The sequence below is a fragment of the Onychostruthus taczanowskii genome, unplaced genomic scaffold, assembly GCF_017590055.1.
Source record: "Onychostruthus taczanowskii isolate IOZ18803 unplaced genomic scaffold, ASM1759005v1 scaffold61, whole genome shotgun sequence".
Lineage (NCBI taxonomy): Eukaryota > Metazoa > Chordata > Aves > Passeriformes > Passeridae > Onychostruthus > Onychostruthus taczanowskii.
Genome location: NW_024503790.1, coordinates 6656123 through 6667182, shown reverse-complemented (window position 1 = coordinate 6667182; position 11060 = coordinate 6656123). Strand labels below are relative to the sequence as shown.

Genomic DNA, 11060 nt, shown 5'->3' with positions numbered 1-11060 from the left:
CGCCCGGCCGCGCCGCCAGCGCCGCCTGGCGGTGCCCGGCCGCAGCGGCACCGCCCTCCGAACGGAGCCCTCCGCCGCGCAGCGGGGGCGCGGGGAGGCGGCCCCTCGCCAGCTCCAGCCAATCAGAACCCGCGATGCAAATCACGTCTGCGCCCTCGGAGCCTATCGGGAGCGGGGCCGCAGCACCGCCCGCCGCGCTGTGTCCGTGCGCGCCCCGAGCCGTGAGGGGCGGCGGGTCCCGAGCGCGGAGGTGCGGGAGAACGGGATAAAACCGGCCGGGACAGCGCGGGAGAACGGGATAAAACCGGCCGGGACAGCGCGGGAGAACGGGATAAAACCGGCCGGGACAGCGCGGGAGAACGGGATAAAAGCGGCTGTGGGGACGCGCTCTCTGAGGCAGCGAATTCCCCAGCTCCAGACTCCTGAGGTTCGCTGGGATTTGGATCCCAAACTCGGCCTGAGGGGTTGGTAATCCTTCCTCCCTCCCTTCAGAACGTTTCTTGAGCAGCCCGAGTAATTTTTTTAGACCTCATGATGTATTTTGAGGCAAATGATTAAATTTAGTCCACGATGCTGTATTAACCCTCATGCTTTCAATAATTTCATGCGTGTTCTCATCGGGAATTTTTATTTTTGTGGCAATAATTCAGCTTTAACTTCCTCCTTATCATTAGTAATTTGGTAATTCCTGCTGTTAGAAACTGGTTCGTGTTTAAGCTTCTAAGCACCTTAAAGGAAATCACTTCACATGAAATGCCCTCATTACATGTTTCTTACACCATCACGTACAAATTGGATTTGAGATGCTGAGAACATTCAGGACCTGAGATTTCTAGTTTCAGAACAAGGTTTATTTTTGTTCACAGCCTCCTGGCTATTGGCTATGTTAACCTCAGCCGTGTCCCTTCTGTTCCCCTTAGGATCAGATCTTGGGCAGAACAGTTATTTTTTACTTCGTGTGGTGAAGGTGACTGTTTCCCCTTGCCAGTCTCATGTGCAGTTATGGCAACAGAGGCAGCAATCCATGGCTGAACAGGAGGCTTAGGGGAATACTGCCACAGAAACACCAAACCAAAAATCGGGGACTTTCCTGGGTCCTAAAAAATACATTATTAGAGCTTGAATACATCTAGTGACGGGACAGATGATTTCCCGGTGGTTTTGGGGTAACTGCGCTGATATCCACTGATAGTTTACAAACTCTGTATTGCAGAGAGGTTACAGTTGGATTGAAAACGGTGTAAATGATGTATTAGAGAGGGGAAGGGAAAGCACCAAAAACTGCAGGAAGCATTTAATTAACTAAACTAAGAATTGTCACACAACCCATATGCTTTTTTGGGAAACTGATTTTTAATTCAGCTTCAGCTTTGCTTTTCAGGCACTCAGATGTCCACTATCCACTGAAAGACAGGGGTTTCATTCACTTTTGTGGCCAGACACAATAGAATGACACTTCAGCAGCCTTTATTAAAATACATTTAATTATTCTGCTCACAAATGCAGAATTTGGGTGAACACTTGTCTGAGCTCACACCTTTAAAACACTTGATACCAGTTGCCCAGATAAAATTGTTTTGGCCACTTCTGTCAAGCCTTTGTGTCTTGTGCAATATCTGCATTGACATGTTTTCAAATGATAGATGTATGCCATAATTAGACAAAACATTTCAGTAATGCACTTTGCTATTTATATTCCTCAGGTCAGAGTCTGACACAATGGCAGAATAAATATAAATTCAGATTCTGAAGGGCATTGTGTTGATTAAAACATCCCACACCAAAACATGAGTATTTCTGTTTCCTCCTGGCAAAACCCAAAACTATAAAACTTTCACTTTATAATCTATCAATAGAAGCAATATTTGACAGTGACTTGCAGAAAAGAACCCAAAATGTGAAGCCATAGTTTAATCATCCTCCAGTAAAAACACATTCACTACTGAACAGCTGTCCTTCATCAAAAACAAGTATAAACTCTGGGGTGTTCCTAGAGATTTCATGCAAAAATCCTCAATAATGAGGGAACAGTTACATGTAAGAATTTTTCTTTATATAGAAAGAAACTACCTCTTTTAAAAAATTAAAAAACTAAAGAAGAAAACACACAGCTCGGCACGACCTGTGACACGTCAGAATCTGTGCTGGGTTTGGTGCTTGGCTGGGAGCCTGCAGGAAGAAGCAGAGCAGGCTTTGGTCTGTGCCTTACTGAAGGGAAAGGAGAGGGGGATTTGAATTTGTGCAAGCAGTAAAGGTTATAACCATAAAAGCCACAAACAGCTTCTCTGTTGCAGCAGTCAACGCAGACAGCAGCTTTGGACTCTTCTCCCATCCTTGCAGGGAAGAAATGCACATTCATGCTGTAAGAGGAAGCACCACTGGAAAACCCACAACAAACAAAGAATACAGCCCACAACTGCACCTTCACATTTTCTAATTTAGAATTATTTGCACACCTGAGAGGTGCATGCTGGATTCTGTACAAAGTCACCAGAATTCCCCTGGAGCTGTCAGGGAGCTCTGAACGGGTCCTCAGTGGCACCTGCTTGGGAACATTCTTGAGTTTAAAGGATTACTGGTATCTGTGTGCACAGAGATTGTCCACATCATTTACTAGGTTATCCTAAATCACTATCAGCAAACCTGGACAAAGACACCCAATCTGTTGTCATTTTCATATCTTCTCTGACACTCTTACAAGAAGGACCAAGGAAACATTCTGTGCGAGTGTATCATTTATTGTAGTTCAAGAGAGTCAGGAATTGAACAGAAGACATGGCGAAAAACAAATAAAAGAAAACAACCTTTTTTTTTCCAACTTAATTTTAAAACACTGTGGTTTCCAATCCTTTTTAAAAAGGAAATTCAAGTATCATATGCAGGGGGCAGTAATATAAAAATGTTTGTGAGTATTTTTTTTTTTTTAAAAACGTAATTCTACATTTCCTGCACCCTTTCTGCTTTGGTAAGGCCAAGCCATGGATACAAATTGGTAAGCAACATAAAAAATGACCCCTGCCCCAAACTGCAGCCTCCAAGGATAAAAGTATCTGCTCTCTGTGGACAAGCTCCAATGGCTCAGAACTGTCAGTTAGCATTGATCTGCAGCATTGAAAGAATGTATTTTAGTTTCTTTAAAGTCACTGAAATCCTGGTATTCCCAAGCATCTCATTCATGGCAGCTGTTTTAACATATTTCTATCTCAAGGCTTTTCACAAGTACCAGAGCATCTTGATCAACACAAAGGAAAGGGACATCTCAAGGAAAGGAAATTAAAATCCACGTGTGGAGTCTTCGCTTTTTTGAAATTATCCTTGTGTCTAACACCAATTAAAAACCAAATAGGCAAATATGTGTAATATAAAAATACGATCCCAAGATGAACACTTTGTTGCAGGCACAGTTATCGCACAAAATATGTTCTTTTGAGGGCAGGGGAATGATTTCTGATTTTCACAGGGTTTGTATTTTTTTGCATTACAGAAGAAAAAGACAGCAGTGCAGGTTTGATGGGTGGAACAGAAAGAAAGGAAGGGAAAGAGAAAAAAGTTACTTTAGCAGCAAAATGTCCAAGGTTCTAACCACAATCAAATGAACGGATATCTGGCGGTAAAAAACAAGGGTGAAGGGATGCTGCCCTGATCCATTCGTCTTTGCTAAAACAATTCAGCTGTAAAAACTCCAAAATGTGACATACTGAAGGACAGTTTTGTAACATAAGTAACTTCCTAGCTTGTCCTCCGTGTTATTGACCATCGTTATCACTTAAATATATGTACAAGAATGAAGCTGCTTTCTCCTCGTCCGCATGCTCCTGTGTCACCGCTGAGGGTCAGTGCCTGGGCGTGCCAATGCACCAACAGCTCCGAGGGCCTCTGCTGCCCTCCTGCACAAAGCCCTGCTCTCCCAGGGCTGGGGGCTGCACTGCAAGGCAATTTCAATGGTCATTCTGCTTGTCTCTCATCCAGGCTTGGATCTGCTCTTTCAGTTCTGGCACTAGGAAGGTAAAAAAAAAAAAAAAAAAAGAGAAAAAAAAGAATGATTAAATACTTGGTAATAGTACTGTAAGACAGTCCCTCACGACCAATAGCTATTTCCCATTTGTACACCATAATGTTTTTCAGCCCAGTAGTTAAGAAAGCAAGGGTGGGAGGGCTTTTTCCCCCTGGAAAAAGGGAAAGCAGAGGGAATGAACTTTTCTGTGCAAGCTGAAATGCAAGAACTGTCAGCTCTAGCAAGGCCTCAGCACTGTGCTGTCCACGTCAGGCCTGCCCCCACCCACACTCCAGGTGGGCACCAGCTGTCCCCCGCACCTGGTTCCAGCATGTTCTCCGTCAGCGTCTGCCGGTTGAAAGGATCAGTGGAGGAGTTGAGCAGGTGCCTCAGGATGATGGACCTGTCCATGATGGTTCCCGAGGGCAGCCTCACGGGGTCGGTCATCAGCGTGTCCATCAGGGGATCTGAGGGCACAAGGGTCTCCTCAGTAAAGAGAGCAAACAGCTGCAAACGTTACCTGCCCATCGAGCCACAGTGCACAGCCATGCTCAGGGTCCCCAGGACACTGCTGGACTCACAGAAAATGGTTAAATGCACACAAATCTTTACAGCACTTTCTCCTTTCTGACCTGGGACTAAGCTTTCCCTATTGTCACCCTGTTTTCAGTTGGGGGGGGGTTTAGCAAAGCATGGCTAGGACTGGACAGCACAATCCCAGGGAAAACTAAAAGAACTCTTAGCTCTCTATTTACTTAACTACATCACTGAAATACAGCAAGATGCAAGGCTTCATAAACAATACATAGTCTCTGTTAACATATGGAATCAGTGCAACAAACAGAATCCCTCTCTCCTAGACAGGCAGGGTTTAGAAGACTCCACTTGCCTCTGAATTCATCCGGAGCATCGCTGTAATCAATCTCTGCACGGGCATTCTTGGCAACAATCTCCTCCACTTTCTCTGCCAGCAGTTTGAATTTCTCTATTGCTATGGTAGACTTGATTCCAGCCTTCCTCATCTTGGAGATAACCTCCTCAAAGAGCTCTTTACTGTAGGACCTCTACAGGCAAAGCATAAAAAGACAACTTTGCTGAGTCGTAGTGTCCTTACATGCCATAAAAATAGTAAAGATATTTAATGCATTTTTAAAATGGCAGAAGGAAGGATCAATGAAACCTCAGCCTTACATCAAAGCAAATAGTATGTAGGTAGCATTCATCTAGCACCAAAATGTCAATATTGGGGCAGACTTACAATTTTTTTTACCAGTCATCACCACTGCAGAACTATTAAGGATCAAAAAAAAAGAGGTAACATCACCTAAAGAAAATGAGGAAGATGCTCAAAGAGGCTGACTCTATTAGAACTGTTCTTAGACAAAACATCTGTCTTGCCGTTCTCCTGTCTGTATTCTTGTTCTCACAAGTCTTGGCTGAAAATACAGCATAAAATGAATTTCTTACCTTCTCTGATAATATGTAAGGCAGTACTGGGAAAGGAATGATTCTTTCTCCTAATCCAAACAAGAACTAACAACAAACCCACCCCACGATGTTGTAAAAATAGTAAGACAGCTCAGAGAGAGTGAATGCTGGAAATTTGCCAGCCGTTGCAGCAGGACTTTCCAGAGAGACCAAATGCAACTGAAGCAAGCATCACATTCACGTGAAAAAGAAACTTAGGGAAGGACTTTTGTAGCTGTCTGTGTTCTACAGAGACACCATTTTCCTTCAAGTTCACAATGTCACGTTTTGACACAATCCTTCTAATACCGAGTGTTATGTACTTTACAGTGCAAGGCTGAATTATATGGCAAAACAAAACACACTGAGTCTCACAGATTTCTATTTCCCTTGGGATTTTTAAAGTGTTCAACACCTCTTTCATCTGCAGCAGCCTGCAGCAAGCCATGCCACTCAGCAGGCAGGACACACAGTGCCCACCCAAGGCCCTCCTCGTGCTCAGAGGGAACAGAGCGGTGGCAGCGTGCCCAGGGCTCCACAAACGTTTGCAGATTCCCTCTCCTGCGTGCTGGGATTTGCAAATGGGACATCTCTCAAAATGCTTTAGAGAGATCCCACCATGATCAAGCAACTTTTGTTTGTTTTGTTTTCTTTCCCAATACCAGTAGTCATTAACCAACCACACACTTCCTTGGTGTTTCTTTCCTGTCACTGACAGTTTCCAAGAGACTGGTCACTCCCCCCACTCCTTTTTGATGAAGGGCCACTTTGTTAATTAAGCTTTTTTCCAGTTCTCACACCCACAGGCTTCTTTCTTTTGAATCCCTGTGTCAATCTGTGCATTTGCTGTGGCTGGCATGGATGCATGATGGAAAACACTCTCATATATACTGAACAGCATAAAAATATTCATTATACACATGCAAACACATAAGGTCTGTTCCAGGTGTGTTACTGGTATTATCTGCAATTCTCAGAACTTAAATAACTACAGAAAAACAATCTTGAGCTACCCCAACACTGCTGCTTCACTAGACATGCAAACAGCTTCCACCAGAATCTCAAGCAGCTGCTGTGGACATTTCTTGCCCTCTACACTTTGAAAAGTTTGTGTTATAAGACATGGGCATGGACAGATGTGACTCAGCAGTTTGACAACTTGACAAGAACCCAGAGCTGCAATAGCTTATCTTGCTGCCAGTATTACCATGAGTTCAAAGGTGCTGTTAATTGTCTCATACGTGCTGTGCTTTCTCAGTTTATTACAGAGCCATTTAATAAAGTGATTTCAGAGGGAATACAATTTGGAAACTGTTAACCACTGAATGAACTTTGATTTATTGAAGGAGGAGGCTCTTGGTCCCAGCTCTGCCTGTTTCAATGAGGAAGGGGGAGGGAGTCAAAACTCTGCTTCAGTTCTCCCACTTGCAAAGGGACAAAATATTTCTGCTAATTTACAAGAGGCTGTAGGCAATAAGCACATCACACCCAGGAAATTTCCTATGCATGTGAAGTGCCATGGATATTTATGTAGGTGTACAGGTTTGCAGAGCACTGGGAACACCCATCTAAAAGAGCAGACAGAATATGAACAGAGGGGATCTGCTGAAAGAAAACAAACTGCAGGGATGGAAGGCAGCACACAAGAAACATGAAATGCTTCTAGAATGTTCTGCAAAGTCCTGTTTGTCCACAGAGCTTTTGCCCTTCTCCTTCATCCTTGTGGAGCTCACCTGGTCATCAGCAATGGCCTTAGCGAAGCGAGCACAATCCAGCTGCAGATAAATGTCGGTCAGTTGGTCCAACAGCTTCTTTGGTTCAAACCCGTATTTCTCTGGGTTTTCAACTTTCAGGTCACGGCACTTGGGGCCACACAGTTGCTGTAAGTTAAAGTTCAACATAGCAGCCAGTCGTGGTCCAAGCTCCTAGGAAAGTGAAGTGAAACAGATCAGTGTGAAGGCAGTGATGAAGGAGGTTATCGCTAGAGGTGCACACAGCAGGATCAGGAATTATTAACTAATACAATTTGCATTTGGTAGGCTTGCAGGAAGTGTCTGTTCTTTATGCATGTTTGCCATTAAAAAACGTCATGCAAACAGTTTCTGTCTGGAAGGATCACACCATCTCAGTGACTCAGGTAATGCTCTCAACATCAAATAACATCGACAGCAATTAGATTTTAATGAGCTGGAGAAAGGGGAGGAAAATGGAGACTAATGCTACCAAACATTTCCAGGTTATTATCCAGAGATGTTAGAGAAGCAGGGAACCAACTTAAATCTGAGCAGGACTTACAGGTCTGAGAAAAGGCTTTTGGACCTGCTTGGTAAGGATATGGAACATATCAACAGTTTCTGTTGCCAGGGCAAGGTAGGAACGGGAGACGCGCTCATCCTGAGCCAGCTGCGACTGCCGGGCCTGCTGCTGATCCTGCGGAACAAAGAGCGCGTCAGGAGCCGGGCGCCGCACAGCCCGAGAGCCACAGCGCCAGGGCATCGAGGCAAAGGGAACACACTCATTCAAACACACACGTGGCACATCTTTTAGTCCAAGGCACAGCTGCTGACTTGTATTACCAGTACTAATGTCTGCAACAATTTTCCGGAATTCTGCAACACTAAAGAATGAATGCAAAGAGCATAACAAGCCCCCGTGGTTACTGAGTTTGTTTACATCCTCTAGCTGCTCCTCACAGCTGCAGAACTGGGTTATGCTTCCTTTCCATCCAAATGCCAATATTTCAAAACCAGCTTGGGATCTGAGTTAGTCAAATGAAGCTCTCTCTAATTCTCTCTAATTTATGCACCATCATAAATAATAAATACTCCCCAGTGGAACAATCTGTAGATGATGTACCAGCTCATTTTGTAACTACAGTAATGGCTTTACCTTGCTGGTAGGCAGAGACAGGAAGAAAGGCTTCAGAAGAGCAAACCAGAATATGTTTAACAAACAAGATTTTTATAGCTTTTCCTTTTGTACTTTTTCTTTTTTTAAATCAATAACCTTAAAATAGAAATACCTGACATTGGTGGGTCAACACACACAATTACTGTTTAATCAGGCCAAGCTCTGAAGTACAGGACTAGAACTGTCTGCATCAAATCTACCAAGGACCAATGCATTAAGAGAGTAAAAGCTTCTACTCCTTGAGGTCAATTCAACTGGTGAGCATCTTCTCAAACCTCCTTCAGGAAGGTTAAAGTCTTGGTTTCTCCACTTAGAATTAAATGCACAGTAATTTGAAACTTTATATTATTTCTATTTCACACCACTCCCTTTGCAAGCCACAACATAACTAGGCAGAATGATGTTATTTTGCAGAATGTCATCCAGAGTGACCATGGCCACACTGGCAGCAAGAAAAGGCATTGTGAACTGCTCCTCATAAGCAGCTCTTTGGTGCTGCCCCTTATCAAAAAGTTTTTTTAATGGTCTTGTATTGAAGAATTGAAAATAAGTAAAGGGCACTTTGAAAAACAGCTCTGTTCACCCTGGGCAGCAGGTCCCATTGCTCTTTATTCTTCATCTCCTCTTGCACTTCATGGATACGTTTTAGGGACTCCAGACTCTCATCCAGCAGGAAAGTTGTGTCATTTATCAGCATGTTGATGTAGCGAACAAACTGCTTCCCAGAGCTGCAAACATCGAAACACAGGTGTCACTGCAGAGCAGGTGGGTGAGCAGAGCAGACTGCAACCCCAGCAACACCCCTGCTCTGTTATTGCCCACAACAATCCCACTCCCCAGGCCAAGGTGGAGCCCAGAGCTCAGTTTAGAATCGCTCCAGTTCTGCTGCAAGGGGTTGCCATGTAAGGTACAACAGAAAGCAGCATCAGCCAGTCCCACGGGCAGCGACCTCCTCAGGCCCCTGCCTGAGCAGCCTGCACTCAGGAAGCTGCCTAGACAACCTCTTACTCACTTGAACTCTTCCATAAAGGTACCATGGTGAGCTATGTTCTGCCAGAGGCTTTTGAAAATGGTGCTGATGTGGTAGCGGATTGTAAACTTGTCGTAGAACTCGCTAGTGGCTCCGGTGTGTTCCACATCTGGAAAAGAGAACAGATCCCAAAACTTTCCCACCAGGATTCGCTGGCAACACCTCTCCCTGCTGCCTCCAAAGTGATGAGCTTCAAGCACCCAGGGAAACATTAAGAGATGAAATTCAATTCCTGTTCAGAAGTCTCCATCTCAATTCCCATTAGAAGAAGGAGCACTATGCATTTTCTAATCTAGACCCAACCTCATTTTGGAAGAAAAACCCCCAGAAACCAAAACATTCTGCTCTATTCAACTCTGCTCTTCATCCCACAGTCTAAAATCTCACTAAGAAAACTCTGGGTACCCTACAAAAATACTTGGTTTTGTTATGGGTACAAAAACTCTTCTGAAACATCCAAATCTACAGGACTACAACAAGGAGTTTCAAATTCCCAATATTCCTTTAGAAGCAAAGCAAAAGCTTTAATTTTGGAATTGCAAAACTACAACGAGGAGTTTCAAAATCCCAATATTCCTTTAGAAGCAAAGCAAAGCAAAAGCTTTAATTTTGGCATCTAAAGACCAGAAAAGCAATTGTCACACCAATTCACACTGCTGGACTTGTCTTTGCACAACAGCTTGTGACAGGACTGGAATTCTCAAGGTTCCATCTAGTGCTATTTCCCCCAATTCCTGAGCATCCAGCCTCACCTTCACAAGACTTAAGATCTATCAGGGTTTTTTGGTTTTGGTTTGTTTGGGGCTTTTTGAACAGTTACAACAGCTAACAGAGCCTTTGGACTTAGAATACTATTGTGCACTCAGTGAGCTACAGACAAAGCACTCACCTGTGTAAAACTTCATCAGGGAGGGGACTAACAATTTAGTGGAGAGAGGGTGATTCTCAATCATTTCAAAGAACTTCTGTGTCCGGGGCTGAACAGCTGGATTTGTCATGAACATCACTTCCACCAGCTTGGCTACTAAATAAGGATTTCGGATGTAGTTCTGGTTGCACAGCATCACAACGAGGAACATCACGATGTCCTGAGTACAGGGCTCGTACAGCACCTGAGGAGCATATCTGGAAACAGGAAAACTGAATGAAAAACCCCAACCTAATGTTCTACTTCTAAGCTGTGCTTTTAAAAGATTCTTTTTCTAGTGATGATTTAGCATATCACAAGATCAAAAGGTCTCACTGAAAACCATAAAGAAAATTCCTGGGGAAAATACCAAAAAACTTTCAACTCTCTTCCAAGAAAAATCTAGTTTAGAAGGGACTAAAGTGGAGCCATCTATGCATTACAGCTGCAGCAATGCTGCCATGCCATAACCTTATGGCTGCTGTTAACAACCAGAACATTAACTGCAGATGGATAGAAAACTGCTTTTGCACCCTCCATTTATGCGTGTGCCACCTGCTGAAGGGACAAGTGGTACTACAAGTTTCCTTCAAATGTAACTTTACTTACTGTACAATAAAAAATAGAAATTCAGCAACATCTTCCACATAAAACTCTGGCAATGATGCAAATACTTTCGGAACCTCAGGAGTTAAAGGCAATTTTATGCTGTAAAACAGAACAGACAGCAAACAGGACAGTAAACCAGCAGG

At 43.8% G+C, this 11060-nt stretch overlaps 2 protein-coding genes across 6 annotated transcripts in view; one reads left to right on the top strand and one right to left on the bottom strand.

The window, feature by feature from the left end:
• LOC121344147 (translation initiation factor IF-2-like) overlaps nt 1–582 on the top strand; it is a 2204-nt gene extending 1622 nt beyond the window's left edge. The window contains exon 3 of the mRNA XM_041419858.1: nt 25–582. Coding sequence (XP_041275792.1) covers nt 25–472 — 448 coding nt within the window. The 3' untranslated portion in view covers nt 473–582. The remainder of the gene's footprint in view (nt 1–24) is intronic.
• Nucleotides 583–2717: 2135 nt separating this feature from the next.
• The window catches only part of UBE4B (ubiquitination factor E4B), a 31679-nt gene continuing 23336 nt past the window's right edge, over nt 2718–11060 (bottom strand). For all 5 annotated transcript variants that reach the window (XM_041419611.1, XM_041419612.1, XM_041419613.1 and 2 more), the window contains 9 exons: nt 10918–11016; nt 10291–10526; nt 9384–9510; nt 8955–9099; nt 7757–7891; nt 7195–7386; nt 4884–5058; nt 4315–4461; nt 2718–3997 (listed from right to left, as the gene is read on the bottom strand). In XM_041419611.1, coding sequence (XP_041275545.1) covers nt 3939–3997; nt 4315–4461; nt 4884–5058; nt 7195–7386; nt 7757–7891; nt 8955–9099; nt 9384–9510; nt 10291–10526; nt 10918–11016 — 1315 coding nt within the window. In that variant the 3' untranslated portion in view covers nt 2718–3938. The remainder of the gene's footprint in view (nt 3998–4314; nt 4462–4883; nt 5059–7194; nt 7387–7756; nt 7892–8954; nt 9100–9383; nt 9511–10290; nt 10527–10917; nt 11017–11060) is intronic.